Raw genomic sequence first — 21,292 nt, 5'->3', positions numbered from 1 at the left:
CCTCTCCAAGCTCCTTTTCACACCAAGAGACAGAACACAGGTTGGAATTAAGACAACCACAAATCAAACAGGAAAGTAACCACATCAGACTCTGCTCCCTGTAAGATTTATTGGCTTCACAAAGTGCTGATGAGGTAAACAGACGCCTGCAAACAGCAACAATGAATTTGCTACATAAGATTTATGGACATAATCAAACCTGTAATAGACATTTCCACTGTAACAGTACCCGCATTCATGTTCTAAATAAAGCACGCATACAGCAATCTTAACCACTTCTCTCTTTAAAAGCCCACGATCCAAGTCAAGCATCAATCTCAATGGTTGAGACATTCTGAATTTTCAGCTGCTATTAAACGAGCGCAGCGATAAACCTTTTCCTGGGGAGCAGGAGGACTGCAGGAGTCACTCAACAGCCAGAATGGAAACCCACCATCCTGCTGCCTTCATTCATTACATCGGCTTTTTGGAATAAGCTGTTGGGAGAGGAGAAAAAATGGAGGGGAGAGCATGCTGAAGCAGGGAACACCGTCAGTGTGAGGGTTACAACATGGAGAGAAGGGATCCTCCTGATCAGAAGAACTGGAATATTATAAGCCCTCCTCAGACTCACAACAGGAGATCCTGCATTTACACTTGGCTGGAAAAAGCTTTCCGTCTCTTGAACACATGTATGCACAGGACATCAAGATTTGACACTGGTTTCTCTTTCCTATTCTCACCAGGAAATATTCCTGCAATAATTAATTTACTGGGACAATCTTCCACCTTGACACATGGTACGTTAGGAAGGAAAAAAGACAAGCAGAGTGGCTGCGCAAAGCCAGTGTGATGGAACAGGCCTCTGCCAACAGGGCTAGAAAAAAGAGATAAGATGGCAGAGAGCTGAAAACCTGACCAAAGAAATCATAGAATCACAGAATAGTTTGGGTTGGAAGGGACCTTAAAGATCATCCAGTTCCAACCCCCTGCCATGGGCAGGGACATCCCACTGGATCAGGCTGCCCAAGGCCCATCCAACCTGGCCTGGAACCCCTCCAGGGATGGGGCAGCTACAGCTTCCCTGGGCAACCTGGGCCAGGGTCTCACCACTCTCAGCATGAAGAAATTCCTCCTTATGTCTAGTCTAAATCTGCCCCTCTCCAGTTTATACCCATAAAAAGTGGCAAAACCAAGGCTCCAGTATTTGGAGATACCCCAAAGCAAACTTCCGCCTCCCTGCCAGCCCACAGGTGGTGGGGTCGGTGATGGAATGTTGTTGCATCCTTTTGTTCCTTCTGTCCCAATGCCACCAGCTCCTTTCCCGCAGCAGAGCACGACCTGGATGCCACAGCCTGAGCTCACTGCTAATTATAATGAGGCAGAACCCAGAATAAATCCGCTTGCTGACACCACAACCTTTCTCATCCCTTGCCTGACCCTGACAGCTTTCAAGGTCTCTTATACATTAAGCATCCATTTCCACATCGCTTTTGTTTCTCCTCCTCCTTCTCCACACTCAGCTATTGAAACACCTGGCACGCAGGAAGTTGCAACCAGAACTTACAATTCCCAGTGCAGCTCTCCTAAGAGCCAAGATCTTCGTGAACCATTAAATTGCGAAGCTTTAACGAAAATGCTGGGTCTGTGTGTGAACCTGGCTCATTCTCTTCTCTTCCCACAGCCATCTCAGTGTCCTTTCCATGCTATGTTTAACATGGCCTGGAAATAGGCACGTGGATGCCTGCATGGGGCAAGTGTTGGATTACGCTCACACGCAGCCGTGCCTGCAGATGCCTCGCAGGCGCCGTTCTCCTCTGTCCCACACACATGCCCTTGTCTGAAACCCAATCAGCTTTTTGCAGATAGGCAGTTATATCTTGAAACAAAGGAATCCACCGCATTTATTTAAGATACTCAGTCCTGACCTGCATTTCACACTACTGGAAGACGCAGTTACAGAGTGGATGCACAACATCTCTGAGTCCAACAAACACATATTTAGATCTTAATCCCTGGTAAAGGCAGAACGGTTTGCACAGAGCTCAAATAAAACTCTTCTTTGTTTCAAGGAAAGCTTGAAAAGGGCATTTATTAATGGTCTTAACTGCACTTCACATCATTTCCTATTGGTACATACAAGATATCAACTACCTTACAGTATTTTGGGGCTAAAGAGCAACAAACTTTTCCTACAGAAAGGAAAGCTATTTTTCTATGCTTTTTATATACACAAGTATATAAATACATATAAAAAACATGCAGACATGCACTCATATATATACATATTTCCCCATATATATATATATATATATATGTACGTATCTCTTCTCTTTCTCTATCCTAATATACATCTCCTGTCCCCTCTGGGAGGAATCAGCAGGACAAAACACAGGTATTTCTGTTGGGCTCAGAAAATCTGAAAGCCCCAGGGGGCCGTACGGGAGACAGCAACCTGCTTGTGGGACTGAACTTTATATCTTTCGCAAATGTAAGCAAAGAGATGAAAGTTACGTCCTCAAATCGCCTCTCACTGAGGTACATTTGATCTGGCTTCAAATCTGCCCCACATGCACTGCAAGAGTCACAGAATCATAGAATGGTTTGGGTTGGAAGAGACCTTAAAGATCATCCAGTTCCAACCCCCCTGCCATGGGCAGGGACACCTCCCACTGGATCAGGCTGCCCAAGGCCCATCCAACCTGGCCTGGAACACCTCCAGGGATGGGGCAGCCACAACTTCCCTGGCAACCTGGGCCAGAGCCTCACCACACTCATGGGGAAGAAATTCTTCCCAATGTTTAGTCCAAATCTGCCCCTCTTCAGTTTATACCCATTCCCCCTTGTCCTATCACCACAAGCCTTTATGAACAGTCCCTCCCCAGCTTTCCTGGAGCCCCTTTCAGTACTGGAAGGTCGCTATAAGGTCTCCTCAGAGCCTTCTCTTCTCCAGGCTGAACAACTCCAACTCTCTCAGCCTGTCCTCATATGGGAGGTGCTCCAGCCCTCGGATCATCCTTGTAGCCTCCTCTGGACCCATTCCAACAGCTCCATCTCCTTCTTACCACTGAGGATTCCAGAACTGGAAACAATCCTCCAGATGAGGTCTCCCAAGAGAGGAGCAGAGGGGCAGAATCCCCTCCCTCACCCTGCTGGCCACGCTGCTTTGGATGTAGCCCAGAACACGGTTGGTTTCTGAGCTGTGAGCGCACGTTGCAGCTCACATTGAGCTTCTCATCGACCAGCACCCCAAGTCCTTCTCTGAAGGGCTGCTCTCAATCACATCATCCCCCATCGTGTACTGAAATCGGGGATTGCCCCGACCAACCTTGCCCTTGGCCATGTTGAACCTCATGAGGTTCTCCCAGTCCCACTTCTCCAGCCTGTTCAGGTCCCTCTGGATGACATCCCCTCCTTCCGGAGTGGCAATCACACCACTCAGCTTGGTGTCACCTGCAAACTTGCTGAGGGTGCACTCAATCTTGCTGTCAATATCATTGATAAAGGTATTGAACAGCACTGGTCCCAGTATGGACCCCTGAGGGACACCACTCGTCACGGATCTCCATCTGCACTTTGAGCCATTGACCACTACTTTTTGAATATGACCATCCAACCAGTTTCTTATCCACTGTACCATCCACCCATCAAATCAATATCTCTCCAATTTAGTGTCCAGAGCTGAAGGGCCTGGAGTCTTCTCCACATTCCCCGTCTCCCAATTAGACTGTTGCACATAAAGAAACAGAAATCCCTTGTGATTCCTGCTGAAAAACAGCTCAAGAAACGTGTGGTGTGTATCACAAATCACATTCCAGCCCCTGAAGCAGTGATTTCTCATCCAGAGATGGGGAGCGAGGAATTTGGGAAAAAATAAAACTAACATCCAGGCCAGAAGATTATTTTTTATAATTCAGAGAAGTCAGCATAGCCTGGACTCAGAGCAACACTGTAACGTGTAAATAAAGCGTCTGATAACTCTCACTGCTGACATTTAATCCCGCTCCAGGATCCCGCAGAACCAGCGTTCCAGTAGCCTGAGAGCCGCACCAGCTGCCATGTGCTAATTTGGTTTCCTGGCCATACACACACTTCTGGTCTTCAGCTCAGAGGAGCTCCTCAAACATTCATTAAAACCAAGCAGTTGTTTATATTAATAGGAATTACAGAACTCTTAAGAATAAATTGTAACAAGTTCCACATGACAGGCTGAGAGAGTTTAGGTTGTTCAGCCTGGAGAAGAGAAGGCTGTGAGGAGATCTTATAGTGACCTTCCAGTACCTGAAGGGGCTACAAGAAAGCTGGAGAGGGACTGTTCATAAAGCATGGAGTGATAGGATGAGGGGGCACAACATCCCACCTGCACAAACAGTTTAATTGTTTTCTACTCTTTTCCTCACCTCATTCAATAACAGAAGTAAAAATCAATTTATTATTTCACCAGTAAGAGGTTGAATCCTTGGTACCCATGCTAATTGACTGAAGGCACAAGGCAGATTTCAATCTAAACCATTTTTTGTGCCACAAGTCTGGTAGGAATTAAGAGGGCAAGAAGTATCAAACACACAGTTTAATGGGGTCACGTTATTATCTCTCTCCAGATTCCCAGTTTTGAAGTCCAGAGGTTTCCTCCTGCACACACATAACATCACCATGCAACATCGATCCCTTCCCTGACACACGCCTGTCTGTCTGACTGCAACAATTAGACAATGCTTGGAGAGGAAACAGAAGTTAATTAGCCCTGGTTTTAGGGTGATGCTCTGGGGAAGGACTTCATTACATGTTCCTGCTGCAGAGAGTCACACAGCAAATGGATTTGAGCAGCAAAGTCGAGCCTGCGTGCCACATGGGCATCTCTAGACATCTCCTGCTACAAAACCAGGGAGCAGCTGGAGTCTGTGTTAGCTTTGTGTTCTATCATCCCCAACATCAGGTGTTAAACCAAACACACCACCAGGTGCTCAAGGGTGAGGATCACAAGCCCAGAGGACTCCAGACTCACCCTTCAAGGACAGACAGCCGAATCACACCCCTCATGCTGATGTCCAAGCTGTCCTGCAAAAAGCTGAACTAAGCCTTCTTACCTGTGAAGGAACTTCTCGTACGTTTGGCGGTAGGCGAAGCCTGCTCGGCGGACTCTGACATTCTCCAAAAGGCCAAGGTATTCGACCTGATGCCTGCAACGCTCCTCGTCAAAAAGCTGGGGTGACTTCTTATCGTTGGGCTTAATGCAACGGACATAATAGGGCTCCTAAGGGGACAAATCAAACCAAGATTCACTCAGAAAGAAAACAGTCAATGCAGACACAGCTGCTTTCTTGTGAAAGCACTGAGATGACAGTCCAACACAGCCACCTGAATGAGGCTTGGTTGCTCAACAGGAGTCACAGAATCATTAGGTTGGAAAAGACTTTTGAGATCATCAACTCCAACCGTACCTGTCCACTACTAAACCATGTCCCCAAGCACCTCATCTACCTGCCTTTTAAACACCTCCAGGGACGGGGAGTCAACTCCCTCCCTGGGCAGCCTCTGCCAGGGCCTGAGAAACCTTTCTGTTAAGAATTTTTTCCTAATGTCCAATCTAAACTTCCCCTGATGCAGCTTAAGGCCATTCCCTCCCATCCTACCACCGATCACTTGGGAGAAGAGACCAACACCCACCTCCCTGCAACCTCCTTTTAGGCAGTTGTAGAGAGCGATGAGGTCTCCCCCTTAGCCTCATCATCTCCAGGCTAAATCACAAGCCTGGAACAGAAATGACAGAGGGGCACATGACATGTTCCTCCCCTCACACAATGACATCTGTTACAGGACCGGTGTGGTACTCACTTAATTTCTACTGTCCTTTGCTACACATCAGAACCAGTTCCGCAGCTCCTGCTCTACAGTCTCGTATAATAACAAACCCAGTCTTTATAAAAGAGAGAACAAACATTGCCCTGACTGTCAGGTAGAGTGGACATTGAGATGAGATCTTGGGGAGAAATGTTTTCCTGTGAGGGTGGGGAGGCCCTGGTGCAGGTTTCCCAGAGAAGTCATGGCTGATCCATCCCTGGAGGGGTTGAAGGCCAGGCTGGATGGGGCTTGGAGCAACCGCATCCAGTGGGAGGTGTCCCTGCCCATGGTAGGGGGTGGAACTGTTCCCTTCCAACCCAAATCATTCTATGATTCCATGATTCTATGTAGGAAAGTAAACATTCAGGTTTAGGACAAAGCAGCATTGGCTTTGACTACATTATAAACATTCAAATTAGGCATCAGGAGAAGAAGGAATGGCAGCACAATGTTCGCAGAAAGGAGGGGAACCTCCACCACTGGAGAGGAATAGCCTGAACAAGCACCTGCATAGAAAAGGCAGAGGTATCCTCAAACAGGATGTAAATTCCCAAGGTCCCCCTCAGCCCTATTTTCTACGATTTGTCTCCAATTTAGCCCTGTTTTCTGTGATTTGAGGTCACTTACCTAATCTCAGGATAATACGAAAGGCCCAAACCTGCTCTTTTCCCTTCAGTAATATTGAAGAAACAGGATCATCCTTGAATACCCTGACCAGCCCTGACACAGCCTGGAGGAATGCAGCACTAATGACGAGCACACGGAGCTCTCACTCCTTAAGGAGCAGGAATAGGTTAAATATGAGTAATGACCAGGGTAGCATATGGAGGCCTTGGAAAAGTAGAGCCTTCTGTCCTTGAAACTGATACAAGCCAGAGGACCTTCTGCGGAAGGTGTTGGACTGGAACATTTCCCTGCTTTCCTCAGCATGCAACCAGTAGCGTCATGCTGTGCTTTTCTCCTGGAAGGCTCTCTGTGGGGTAGGAATAACAGGACCCCGTACCAGAGCTGGCAGCAACCCTGTGCTGCCGACCCTCCATGCAGCAACCTGGGAGAGTGCGAGGAGGCATGCGGAGAGCATGGGTAAACGGAAGGATCCACAGGCGATGCACATTCCTACATCATCTCTCTTCTCCCAGTGACTTCATCTCTCATAGGATCATTAAGGTTGGAAAAGACCTCTAAGATGATCCAGTCCAATCTCTTCCCACCCTGTGCGTCAGGGAGAGCTCTTTCATGTCTCACTTGGCTCCTTTCCTTAGCAGGGTGACTGAGATAGAGTTGCATGCAGCAGAGAAAAACATCCTGCTTCCAAATAACCGGCTGTGCTCCCGGTGAGGCAGCGCTCCCTTCATCCTCCTCTTTTCACAACCTCAGAAAGCAGCGGGCTCAAACAAGGAAGGAATACTAAGGAACACAGCTCCCCCAGGACATCAAGCAACAGCTTTGCTCTGCGTGAGGTCTTCTACAGAGGTCACCACCACACTGAGCACTTTCTTCTGCCACCGTAATTCAACACAACCCATAACTTCTCTATTTGTTCTCCTTTCCTTCAGGAGAGAATGTGAAATACGACGTGCTGGCACAATTCAAGGAGTTTTAAGAGATTTGCATAATTCTCCTGAGAATTCTCTCTGCGCTGAAGGTAAGAAGGTTTACCAGGGTCTTTGTTCACTCCACAGTCACTTGCCAGCTCTCAGAACCAGCAATCTGTGTGGGTGATGATTTTCTCTTTGGTTGGAGAGCCTGGCTGTGCTCTCCAACTGCTCCAGCTGCCATCAGAGCTCTCTCAGACATCGTGTGTCGAACTCTGAAGGCAGAAGCAGCCCTTTCTGAACCTCACATCACCGTTAAGTAGGTTTGACGTGGTCACGGCACCTAAAACTGATGAGGAGTAGGAGTTGGCTGGACCCGATGCCTCTAATTTCTAAGCTCTGTATTGTCATCTCTCAGTTGCACGGCAAGAAACAATGGCCAGGTCGTTCACCTGCTAGAACATCTCCTGGATGAGTGGGAATCAGTTCTTTAGGGAAGCTGCAGGGCAGACGGAGAGCATCCCAAGTTACACCTGAACTCGGAAGCTGTGAAGGAGCCTGCAGTTGTGAAGGTGAATGCATGCAACTCTCCCCATCCCGTTCTCGCTTGGGCAACTTCTCCATCCCCACGTTAGTCATCCTTAGGGACAGACCCACCCCAGTATTAGCAGCAGGGTAATTAACATCATAATGATGCCAGACCATGCCAGATCTGCCCTGCTGTCTCGTATCCGATGTCTAGATGAATGCAAATCTTTTGATGAGATTGATATTACAGTTGGACTCAATGATCTTAAATGTCTTTTCCAACCGGAAAGATTCTATATCACAAATATTCTAGGTTTGATGGACAGCACTGCAACATAGAACCACAGAATCACTAGGTTGGAAGGGACCCACTGGGTCATCGAGTCCAACCATTCCTGAGGACACAGGAACCAAATCAAAGAAGTCACTGGGAGCATGAAGTCAAGGCAGTGGCACAAGGGAAGTGGTGGCACGTGTTCATTAGTGACATCAGCGTCCAGTTCACAGCTCTTCGTTACTGCTAACACTCCCCCTCCCCACGCAAAGCTGGCTGCTTGGGTCGTCATTCCTGTCTTTGCCATTCAAAAACACAACAAGCCTCGATACAAGCAACCCCGGAATTCCAGCCCAGCGCACAGAGGAGTGACTCCGTCTGCCTTTGATCATAGAATCATTAGGTTGGAAAAGACCTGTGAGACCATCAAGCCCAACTGTACCTGTCCACTACTAAATAATGTCCCCAAACACCTTCTCTGCCCGTCTTTTAAACACCTCCAGAATCACCTCTCTGGGGAGTTCCAGTGCTTGAGAACTCTTTCCATGAAGAAATTTTTCCTAATGTCCAATCTAAACTTCCCCTGACGCAGCTTGACGCCATTCCCCCTTGTCCTATCACCAACAACTTGGGAGAAGAGACCCACACCCACCTCTCTGCAACCTCCTTTCAGGCCGTTGCAGAGAGCAATAAGGTCTCCCCTCAGCCTCTTCTCAAATACAAAAGGCAGAAGTCAAGGAGCTGCTTTCCTCTTGGAAAAGAGACATAGGAAGTTCCTGCACAGACAGGAGATCGTCTCTCACTGCAATTTCAGTGTAATTAAAGCCTCTCAGCAATGACAGTTACTTGGTGAAATGCTACAGTAGATTATTCCATGCTCAGAATCCCCCCCAGCTTCGTCTCTTCAAGGGGATAATTACACAGACCCATTATTGCACCACGAGGCTGTCAAGCCTGGAAGCAGCATTTTATAAATGGAAGAACTGAAATACAGAGACACAAAGGCCCCGGTGCTGACAGCTCTTTGGATACCTCACTGCCACTGAGGTTTTTGGTTTTTTTTAAATCAAGCTGAGTGATTTTTATACTTTTAAATATTAAAAAGGAAAAAAAGAACAGTTTAAAGTCACTGCACCCTAAAAAAAAAAAAAAACTCCTTGAAAGATTTCTTTTCTTTAGTTTATAGTTTGCCAGATGAGAGAAGGGAGAGGACACAGGACTGACAAATCAAATGACTGACAAATTGGATGTGTGCAATCAGTCACATTGATAACATGACAACCAACTAGAGATGAAGCCTGTCAACCCAGAGAGATGCCCGGGAGAATGAAGGGTCAGACAAAAGGAGTTACAGAAATGGAGAGGGGGAATGAAAAGAAAAAAGAGATGCCTGTCCAGAGGGAGTTCCTAGAAGAGCTCATCATTCACAGCCTTGTCTGCCAAAAGTACTCCCTGAGTCAGTATTTAGAATGAAAGTTATTCAAAGTGATCCATCAGAGAAAGGCCAAGTCCTCAAGAGAACAGCATGGGTGGTAGAACATGTGCTTGAGAAATCACAGAATGGTTTGGGTTGGAAGGGACCTCAAAGCCCATCCAGTTCCACCCCCTGCCATGGGTAGGAACACCTCCCACCAGATCCGGTTGTTCCAAGCCCCATCCAACCTGGCCTTGAATACCTCCAGGGATGGGGCAGCCACCACTGCTCTGGGCAACCTGGGCCAGGGCCTCCCCACCCTCACAGGAAAATATTTCTCCTGAAGATTTCATCTCAATCTCCCCTCTTTCAGCTGAAAAACATTCCCTTTGTCCCATCCCTGCACTCCCTGACCAAGAGCCCCTCCCCAGCTTTCCTGGAGGTCCTTTCAGGACTGGAAGCTGCTCTAAGGTCTCCTTGGAGCCTTCTCTTCTCCAGGCTGAACAACCCCAACTCTCTCAGCCTGTCCTCGTATGGGAGGTGCTCCGGCCCTCAGATTATCGTCATGGTCTCCTCTCCTTTCTTCACATAAAATGCATCTTGTCAAAGCAATCCTTTATACTATGAAACTTAAATATTTACTAAAATAAAAGTTTTCACTTCTCACTCCCTGACACAGCGAAGAGAAGGAAAGAAGGAAATCACACAGGTCTGCCTGTATTTCTATTGAAGTCCCTTGGTAGCAAAAGCCAGAGTCTCTCCACCAACAACTACATCATCTGGGCCCTCTGCCAAAAGAGCTCTATTAAAGACAACTATTTATTTGATATAATAATTATTAACCTAAATGTATGGGCTTTCCTACAAGTGAAAGACACGTTGGTCACAGAGAAAACAACCCCACTATCTTTATGCAGGAGTGGCAGCAAACTCTCCTATGAGACTTTCACAGGTGCCCTCTGCCCCAACCATGCTCCTCTGCCACCGGCAGGAGGGCAGCAGCTTCTCCCTGGAGCGCTGCTCCAAAGCTGGAGTCGATTTGCAAACAGGAATACTCACCTTTGATGCCAGGTTGTCCACCAATGCAATCATGGAGTTCTTAAAGAGCGTAGCAGCTGTCAGAGGCCTCTTGGTTACCTCCGTGATGCTCAGTTTACCTTCAGGCCACATCATCTTCAACACAGGGTTAGAGCTAAAAGAAAGTCTCTTTAATTCCATGGCCTAACAGCACTTCCACCACATTTAGATTTCACCAGCTTGCTTCTGTGCAGATCTGCTGGTGTTCTCAGCTCAAAATGCAGCAGTCAAACTAATATGACATCCCTGGGCAAAACACCTTTTGCTTTTGAGCGATGCTTGGTTCAAGCTTACAATACAACACTGAGGGGTGAAAGTGGAGGGAAAACAGCCGTGATGGATGGCAAAAGCTCTGGAATGGACAAGAGCTGAGAGCAGTTGCAGTAATCCAAGCACCCATCCATCGCGTGCTTCAATACGCCGTAAGTGGTCTTTGTGAACAGCCTTCACCAGAGACATAACAGAAAACAGAGGCAAAGTGTAGTAAAACCTCTGTAGAGCAAAGATTTGGTAGTTTTTTGGTTAACTCAAAGCCCTGAAAACACAAACAGGAAGGGAGTTCAGTGAGTGAACAGGTCTGTAAATAAGGTTAACAGTTGTACCAGCTTTTAAACCCGGTAAACAGAGCTGGCTGTGTGGCTGAAGGCGATTTTACGCTGACCTTCACCTCTGAGCAAAATCTCTGAAAGGTGGAGATGGGCCACTTACAAAAGGATCGATCAGAACATGCTTAGTGCCAGCCATCAAGGAACACAGCTCTCTGGGCAGCTCTGTACACACTCATTTTGACAGGATTTCAAATTTGCTCCTCAAAGGCAATTTTTACCTCCCCAAATAGTATTTAGAATCACAGAATAGTTTGGATTTGAAGGGACCGTAAAGATCACATAGTTACAACCACCCTGCGATGGGCAGGGACACCTCCCACTGGATCAGGCTGCCCAAGGCCCATCCAACCTGGCCTGGAACACCTCCAGGGATGGGGCAACCACAACTTCCCTGGGCCTCACCACTCTCATAGTGAAGAAATTTCTCCTTATGTCTAGTCTCAGTTTGCCCCTCTCCAGTTTATCCCCATTCCCCCTCATCCTGTCCCCACAAGCCTTTATGAACAGTCCCTCTCCAGCTTTCCTTTAGCCCCTTCAGGTACTGGAAGGTCACTATATGATCTCCTCGGAGGCTTCTCTTCTCCACGCTGAACAACCCCAACTCTCTCAGCCTGTCCTCGTACGGAAGGTGCTCCAGCCCTTGCATCATCCTTGTAGCCTCCTCTGGACCCGTTCCAACAGCTCCATATCATTTCTAACCCATGGCTTAATTTTTCACATCCCATGTATGAAAAGGATTCAAATCTACTTGTCAATTCTTCCCCACATCCCTAAACTTTCTTTCAGAAGAAGGGCTTCCAGCTGGGCCCAGGGATGGTGATGACCAAACACTACTCAGTACCTTCAGTACTGGTTAAAGGGAGGGCAGCAACGGGACATCCAAAAACCTGGTTAATGACCAACCAAGCAGCACAGAGAATCTCTGTCCAGCTCTCCTGGTTGCACAACAAGCTGGGTTCAAACAAACACTTGAAATTTAGTTCAATTAAAGGTTATAGCAAAGCAAACCTAACATCTACAGAATAAGGGCTTTATCCTGAAAAATCAAACAAACACCCTTCGGGTCACAGTCAGTACACAAAGCTCAAATCCGCAAGCAATGGTTTTATTCCTGTTCACTGCACACACAGCAAACATGGCATCAGGGAAAACATTCGTTCCTTCTAGTATCCGCTCTATAAAAAGGATTCTCACACATCCGCCTCATTAATACTTTTGTTCCTACCTGTTGTACATGAGGCGCTTGAAGTCTTGAAATAAAGTGTCCTTGTTTTTGTCAATAAATCCCGTGACGGAGTAACTAAAAAAAAACATGGAAAGCAGAGTTAATTACAAAGAAGCAAAGCCCTTCTCTGAGCTGCTGTGTCAGCCTGGGACCAGCACCCTTGCACTCCTACAGACGAGGTTATCAAGCACGGGAAAGGGCTGACCAAGGAAGTGGTTGAGTCTCCATCCCTGGACAGGTTTAAAAACTGGGTAGATGAGGTGCTCAGGGATGGTTTAGTAGTGGACAGGTATGGTTGGACTCAATGATCTCAAAGGTTTTGTCCAACCAAATGATTCCATGATTCTAATCAGGCACACAGCTCTGTTTCCCAGCCTATCTCTAATCTGCTGCATGAGCACTGTCTGAGGCCTAGATCCCTCTGCCCAGCTTTCCGCCTCCAGTACAAGAACATCATGTGTTAGACAGCTATGGACACCAAGCAGGTGGAGAGCACGATGCCCAAGATGCCTTGCAGGACTTCAGCAAGCTGCAGTTGGCCCAAATCCCAGCGCTGGACCCATGACTTCTGCCTCCAAGTTCAGACCAGAAGTTTGTGTTAAATCCTACAGGGATTAAGTTTTCTCTTTCAATAGATCAAGTCTGTCCCTCTCCTCGTTCCCAGGAAGATTCTCCAGTGGGGGAGTGTCTGAAATCAAGAGCTGTGTCACCTATAACTCCACACACATTTTGGGATCTTTCCTTCATCTGTTCCCACAGAAACATCACTCTGAAAGACACCGCTTCAGAGTTCCATCTCCTATCCAAGACTCCAGATAGACAGTGCTCTGGCCTCAAAGAAAAGGTCCAAAAATTTTTCATGGAAAGGGTCATTGGGCACTGGAACAGCTGCCCAGGGAGGTGGTTGAGCCACCTTCCATGGAGATGTTTAAGGGACGGGTGGATGAGGTGCTATGGGGCAATGGTTTAGGGATTGTTGGGAATGGTTGGACTCGATGATCCAATGGGTCCTTTCCAACCTGGTGATTCTATTATTCTATGAAAAGCTCCCCACTCAGTCACTTCCTGAGCTTCAGATCCCTCCAGGAAGCCCGCACCTAAACTGAGGGCGCTGGGATTGAGAGCACCACAGTGTTCAAATCCCTGCATGGATTCATCCTCAAATCTTACTGTTCCGCGTAAGATCTGGGCTGAACTATGTTATCTGTGACTATTTCCACATTTCAGTTTTCCTTTGCAGAATTCTCTAGCCACTGGCAGCACAGAAAGTTCAACCACGACTATGGCACCTTGCATTTCTCCCTCCTTGGAAAAATGCTCTGAAGTCAGGGACGTCACAGGATCACAGAGTCATGGAATGGTTTGAGTTGCAAGGGACATCAAAGCCCACCAGTTTCAACCCCCTGCCACATGCAGGGACACCGGTTGCTCCGAGCCCCATCCAACCTGGCCTTGAACCCCTCCAGGGATGGAGCAGCCACCACTGCTCTGGGCAGCCTGGGCCAGGGCCTCCCCACCCTCAGTGTGAAGAATTTCTTCCCAATGCCTAATCTAAATCTTCTTCCTTCCAATTTAAAGCCATTCCCCCTCATCCTATCACTCCAGGCCCTTGTAAAAAGTCCCTCCCCAGCTTTCTTGTAGCCCCTTCAGGTACTGGAAGGTCACTGTGACCACCAGCAATCACGTAGCTCAAACTCCAGAACAAAACCTAGCTGCCCCGATGGGCTCCAGTACGATCACATCGGTTATCCTTATATATTAAAGATAAATTTAATTCAAAGGCAAAAGAAATCCTAAATTATTTCCTCTTTTACTCCCTTTAAATTCTGCTGGCACAGGGAACAACAGCAACCCGAAAACATTAAATCACTCCAGCAATATTAGAGAAAACAGGTTTCCCATATGGGCACTTTCCCTCCTTCCCCTTCTACTCAATCTCCCCTCAAAACCACCACATCCTGCAGCCTCTTCTTCAGGCTTCAGGTAGGGAAAACTTCTCAACCTGAAGTGGGAAGGCTCCTGGCACTGATGCTCATTTCAGTTCCACACTGCCGGGTATTTGGGGTCCGCTCAAACTGATTTGAGAATTTAAAGCCAGGCAGTTATACAATCACACGAACCAGATGTCGAAACCAGATTTTATTAGCTCAGTATGGTTTTTTCTGCATAAACATGGTGGGTTTTTTTTCATTCCTCTCCTTTTTTTCCCCAAGCACTGCTCTCCTCTCACCCTCCTCCCTACGTTCTCCTTTTGTTCCAGTTCCAAGTACGAAATCTTATTCCGTACAGCAAGTCACCAGTAGAAGATTTAATTGATAGGCAATCACTGCACTCTGTAATTCCGTGTGACAGCTATTCTGGCGCGTACCCGGAGCAGCATTAAAACAGAATATTGTACCGCTTCAAAGCCAGCGAAAAGACAGAAATAGAAGGTACAACTTTAGTTCTGAAAAGAACTCACATCACATCACCGGCATAGTGCTTGATTCGAAAGTCTCTGTCAAACTCCAGCGTTTTATCAGTTGCACAAAGCTGAAATAAAACAAATTCACATACGTTAAAACATCAGGCAGCGGCTTTCAAGTTTCAAGGAAGAGTAAAAGGCATCAGAAATAGAAATGGAAACTACAGTTATTCCACTCTATATAAGCATGTGTGGATGTGAAATCCAGCTAGAACACTGCTTGATGGTATTTTTCCACGGGTGCACTCTAAGAACACAGATTTGTACAAAATCAAGTTATGAGAGCCTACAGTTTTATTAAAAAAATTGCCACTATCTCAAAACACCAAAAAGAACATTTATGTATGTAAAGAAGCATTGCAGCTAAGAGTTAATTTATGATCGTCCCCCTGTGCTCGGCACTGGGGAGGCTGCACCTCGAAACCTGGGTTCGGTTTTGGGCCTCTCACTGCAAGAAGGACATCGAGGGGCTGGAGTGCATCCGGAGAAGGGAACGGAGGTGAGGAAGGGGCTGGAGAACAGGGGTTCTGGGAGCAGCTGAGGGCCCTGGGGATGTTTGGTCTGGAGAAGAGGAGGCTGAGGGGAGACCTCATCACTCCGTGCAGCTCCTGGAAAGGAGGTTGTGGTGAGGGGGGCGCTGGGCTTTTTTCTAAATTCGTCTTTTATTTGTTTTCCCCCATTGCTACATCCCTGCTCTGCAAAGAAATGACGCAACCACATTGTGACAATGACAAGAGCCGTGTTTGCTCTGCCCCAGGTCCCTCTGGGCCACCTAACACCCCTCAACAGCACCCACAGGGTGGTCACAGCTCCAGCCTCTGCTCTCACCACCCATTCCATGCCCTCAGCACAATGAAGACGTCAAGTGTCCACATGGCAGCCAGTCAGGAGCACTGGCCGTTATATATTCAGTCCCTTCAGGAATAACAGAAGCTAAAAAATCCATCAGGCTCAGCTTAATTGAAAAAGAAAGAGAAGAAGATAAAACCAAAGATTTTTACTAAAACCAAAAGGAGCAGGCAGAAGAATTAAGTCTTTGCATGGTCACCGTTTTAAAACACCAAGGGCTGTGAGCAAATATCTGTTATACACCAAAAGCCTTGGAAAAATAAAAGAGAAAATTAGCACAGTTAAACTACAGGGCAGGAGAAATTATTAGAAGCAGGAAGATATCCTCCAAAAAACTTCACCTGTGTCTAAAGTCGAGATTGATTGGCTCAAACAGACATAACAGATGTAAACCAATAAAAGGTCATAGAATCCCCAGGCTGGAAAAGACCTTTGAGATCATCAAGTCCAACCATAGCTGTCCATTACTATACATTAAAATAAATCACAAGGAGGAAACCAGAAGGGAGATTAATAATGTAGATAGAAGGTTACAAAGGAATAAGAAGTCCAGCACAGTAGGAGCAGGAAGCACGCCAGGGTCTGCAGAGCTGATGGATGACAATGGTCTAGAAGGACACAGAAAAAGAAGAAATGAGGCCATGCCAGGAAAACAAAGTAATTTTTCTTTTGCAGCTGTGTTCACCAGCAAGGGGCTATAGAGGATGTAACGTGCTCAAAACTTACATCTCAAACCAAGATGCCAACAGAAAGGTATAAGACAAGCAAAGCCACAAGGGAATGAAACACCTGCTGCTACCAGATAGGACAGAGTCAGCTGCATGAGCTTAAAACTCATCCAGTACTGGAGAGACTGGCAGGTGCCTTAACACCATGCTAGGATGGGTATTTAAGGAGTGATTCTATCTCTACTGAGCACATCAGTTCAAATGACCAAAAACGAACAGCAAGTGTTCTGATGGAGTCGATATCTGCTTGGATTCCTCGGAGCCTCTTCACAGGGCTCCTCCCAACAACTCAGAGTTTAAGCTGCTGAGATAAGAGAAAGGCTCCTCCACAGAAAACTGCTGGAAAGAGAGGAAACGGGAGTTTCCTCCTGCCAAGGACTACGCTGCTAACACCACCTTAAATGAGCTGTAATCTGAGGGTAATGGGAAGGTCATCAAGCCTGCTGATGGTATTTAATTATTTAGGAAAATAAAGGCAATGGCTGGCTGTGAAGAACTGCAGGAAGACACAATAGGCTAAAGGAATGGCAAAGAACAAATGAAATTCAACATGAACAGTGATCCACTCAGAGAAAAGCCAAAGTTCATAGCAAATAATGGGCCCCAAACTGTCCATTCTTAACCCAACAAGTGTCTTAACTACCCTCCACCTCAAAAAGGATACAAGAGAACTGGAAAAGGCAAAATCAATCAAAAATACTGTCTGACTGCTATGGAGGAAGGGCCAAACAAACTAAGTCTCTTCGGGTAAAGAACAAAATGCCAGGAGACAACGGATGGAGGAAAATGGGAAGGAAGGAGCTCTTCATGTGAGTACCTAAGCTATGAGATTTGTCAATTCAAAAAAGGATTAAAACCAATTCAGGACACCAGCCCTGGCTCAGGAGGCTCCTGCTCTGCAGGTCCCTGGAGACTGAGAACAGACCAAATTATTTACACGTTTGTCCCATATTCCTCCGTCACTTTGACCTTCCCTGTTTGCTGGAGTCTTGGAAGACACTACATCAGGTGGACTGGACTGGACCTTCTCCTACTCTTCCCTTCACAATCATCTTGTTGAGGTTGAACCTTTCCACAGTTTGATGATGTAGGAATTAACAGGCTGCCCATTGCTGCACTCGATCCTTTGGAAGCATCAGATCAATCAAAGAAATCAGAACTTAAAGAGGCTGAACAAATGAACTTGTGATGCTGAGAAGCACTGTCAGGATGGGCAGCGTGTCTGCAGATCTAGATCAGCATTGGACAATTCAGAGAAGGATGACCCATGCTCTAGGAACATGAACTCTTCAGCCTGGAGAAGGGTCAGAGGTGATCTTATAGTGACCTTCCAGTACCTGAAAGGGGCTACAAGAAAGCTGGAGAGGGACTGTTCATAAAGGCTTGTGGAGACAGGATGAGGGGGAATGGGGATAAACTGGAGAGGAGCAGATTTAGACTGGACATTAGGAAGAATTTCTTCCCCATGAGAGTGGTGAGACCCTGGCCCAGGTCGCCCAGGGAAGTTGTGGCTGCCCCATCCTGGAGGTGTTCAAGACCAGGTTGGATGGGCCTTGGGCAGCCTGATCCAGTGGGATGTCCCTGCCCATGGCAGGGGGGTTGGAACTGGATGATCTTTAAGGTCCCTTCCAACCCAAACTATTCTATGATTCTATGAAACTTCGCCACTAATAGTCACAGGGGAAGCATTTCCCGGTACTCTTCCTGGTTTGTTTGGCTTTCTCCAGGCCAACCAAGCCGACAGCAGTAGATCAGACATGACTACACAAACTAGGACACTACTATTTAGGGCACAGCAGCCCCTCAGAGCTTATCCACATGGAGCCAGCGTGCAACCCGCTCTACAGGGGAGCAGTGAAGCATTAACTTGGGCTGCAAGATGGGAGCTGTTCCCATATCGTATTGGCACATACACTTTAACTCTTTGGGAACAACTTGGATGTAAACTGAACTTGGAGTATCTGGACAAAACTACTGCAGCCTGCAAAAGCAAACTGTGAAATGAAATCAAGCCCTTTGTTTTAACTCAAGCTAAAGAGCATGGCTTGGAGAGCTGAGGTTTCCTGCAGCAGCTCTAGATGGGACTGAGGAAGCTGCCATAGATACTGGTGAAGGCCATCTGTGAATATGTGAAGGGGAGAAAAAAATAATTATGAGGCTGAGGGTTTTATGGGTGAATTTTTTCCAGGCTATATTGATTTAAACTAGAAATTAGCAGGCTGGGAAGATACATTATCCCCTCCATAAACAGTATTTATAGCAGTATTCCTCATTTCTCTCCCAGCCTGTGCAAACAGTTGTCTGACAATGCCACCCCCTACCGAGGAACGCTGAACTGGCAATATTTTCCGTTAATGCTTCTTGTGCTGTTTGGGGACTCCTGAAGGTGAGGACTCAAACAGATTTTTGTTTATAATTTCCTTTTTTATAGCCTCTCATGTACTTTAAGAAATCAGACCTCTTCCTCCTCCACACTGAAGTCCTACCTGCCCTCTCTGTGACGGAACCACACCGCCTCAGCAGGCCCTGGACCAAGGACAGGACAGAACTGAACTCCTTTCTCTGCCAGCTTACATCTCCTGCCTAGACATCTCCAGAAGCTGGATCACTTCCACATTCCCCACTGCAGAGGATTTAAGCCTTCATCCCTCCTAGGCTTCACTATTCCTAATCGTTAGCACTACTGAAAGAAGCAATTTGCATTAACGTGCACAAACCAAGACGAGACTTCATGAAAAGCCTCGTTTTCAGGTGCATTTATTCAGGACACGCTTTGCCTAACAGATCTGCGGGTAAAATCCTGGTCATTACGGGAAGTGCTGTCCCCATCCCGCTCCCCCAGCCAGGACGTGTGTGGCAGAGGAGAAGGCAGGTGCCACAGCTAACGGGCACTTACAGAATGTCACATCTGGGAGAAACAAGTGGTTATTGTATTTCCATGCAAAGCCTCTCTCTAAACAAGCCACATCGAGAGGCGTTGTTTTATATCCAGCCTCCCTGGAGGCAGCGTTTAGCACATATCTTATACAACTGTGCTAATTCTGGATTTCTGACCTACATAAAATATTGCACTGGGGTGGGGGAGGAGGGGGAACCAGCATCCTCAATGATGTGTTTCAAACAGCAGTAGAGAGACATCAATAAATTAAAGGCCCTGATTTGATCCCTCAGTGTGAAAGATGCTCAAATTAATCAGGCTGGTGACCATGTTTTCAATATGCTGCCGAGTGAGGAATAAGTAAAGCCTTTTAATTTGCACACTGTACCCAAACCAAAGCTAGCCGAGGGGCCAGGATGATCATAGGTACAATCCGAGATGAACATGTTTTGTAGCCAATGACGATGAAAAAGCCCACAGTGCTGTAATAAAGCAGAAGTGTGAATAATTTCACTGTCACTGTGTATTAGAGCAGCCTGGGAAGAACGCCACGTGGGCTGAAAGCGCACATCGATTGGTTACCAATGACATCATGATACATCAAGGGACAAACTCATGCTTCTTTTATGCCTAGAATAAGTAGATCGCAATTGCCACATAACTTCAGCTCCCTCTGCTGGATACGAGGCTGCCCAAGGCACGACCCAAACCCAGACCAGACTCCTGTGCTGTGGTGAGGAGCTGCTGCTGCTCCCTGGTGATTCTTGCCCGCTCGACGGCAATGATTCAAACCCCAAACTCCCTTCAAGTCTTTTTCCTTATTCCGCTACCCCTAAAGAAACAGAAAAGGCATCACCGAGAAAAAGAAGAGAGTTTAGAGGAGACAGAGGAGCGCATTACCTTTCTGCTAGAGAAATGCGCATGCTTGCCCAGCTTGTTATTCAGAGCCTCCAGGAACATCTCATCTGTAACCTTGCCAACGTTCATGCAGGCATCATCCAGAATGGCAATGATCCCCTTGTGCTGCTGCTCTACCAGGTCTACGATGACCTGGTTGTTGAAGTAATCGATCTGTAAAACACAAAGAGTGGGTGCATTCGTGGCTTTGCAGAGCAGAGGGGCGATGTTATGCGATTGAGAGCAGCCCTGCAGAGAAGGGCTCCAGCAGCTGCCGTGTCTTTATTTTTGTCATTATTAGTGTCTTCAGTGGTGTTTCTGTGCCTGCTGTGCAGTGAATTTTGGAGAGCGGTCTGCACGTTCCTAGACATGGGTCAGGGCAATTCCCTATTTCGGTACAGAATGGGGGACGAAGTGATAGAGAGCAGCCCTGCAGAGAAGGACTTGGGGTGCTGGTCAATGAGAAGCTCAACATGAGCTGCAATGTGCGCTCACAGCCCAGAAACCAACTACGTCCTGGGCTGCATCCAAAGCAGTGTGGCCCGCAGGGTGAGGGAGGGGATTCTGCCCCTCTGTTCCTCTCTTGGGAGACCTCATCTGGAGGACTGTGTCCTGGAATACTCAGCATAAGAAGATGGAGCTGTTGGAACAGGTCCAGAGGAGGCTACAAGGACGATCTGAGGGCTGGAGCACCTTGCCTAAGAGGACAGGCTGAGAGAGTTGGGGTTGTTCAGCCTGGAGAAGGCTCCAAGGAGACCTTATTGCGACCTTCCAGTACCTGAAGGGGCTAAAGGAAAGCTGGAGAGGGACTGTTCATAAAGGCTTGTGGTGATAGGACGAGGCGGAATGGGTATAAACTGCAGATTTAGACTGGACATTAGGAAGAGTTTCCTCCCCATGAGAGTGGTGAGACACTGGCGCAGGTTGCCCAGGGCAGTGGTGGCTGCCCCATCCCTGGAGGTTTTCAAGGCCAGGTTGGATGGGCCTTGGGCAGC

At 47.2% G+C, this 21,292-nt stretch overlaps 1 protein-coding gene across 1 annotated transcript in view; it reads right to left on the bottom strand.

Annotated features, from left to right (window-relative positions):
• Positions 1–21,292, bottom strand: part of MYO1D (myosin ID) — a 173,440-nt gene that overhangs the window by 102,322 nt on the left and 49,826 nt on the right. The window contains exons 11-15 of the mRNA XM_009567284.2: positions 20,301–20,471; positions 14,943–15,013; positions 12,482–12,556; positions 10,631–10,763; positions 5,067–5,233 (exon numbers count right to left, since the gene is read on the bottom strand). Coding sequence (XP_009565579.1) covers positions 5,067–5,233; positions 10,631–10,763; positions 12,482–12,556; positions 14,943–15,013; positions 20,301–20,471 — 617 coding nt within the window. The remainder of the gene's footprint in view (positions 1–5,066; positions 5,234–10,630; positions 10,764–12,481; positions 12,557–14,942; positions 15,014–20,300; positions 20,472–21,292) is intronic.

Source organism: Cuculus canorus, chromosome 25, assembly GCF_017976375.1.
Source record: "Cuculus canorus isolate bCucCan1 chromosome 25, bCucCan1.pri, whole genome shotgun sequence".
Taxonomy (NCBI): Eukaryota; Metazoa; Chordata; class Aves; order Cuculiformes; family Cuculidae; genus Cuculus; species Cuculus canorus.
This window is presented reverse-complemented; position numbering and strand designations above follow the sequence as displayed.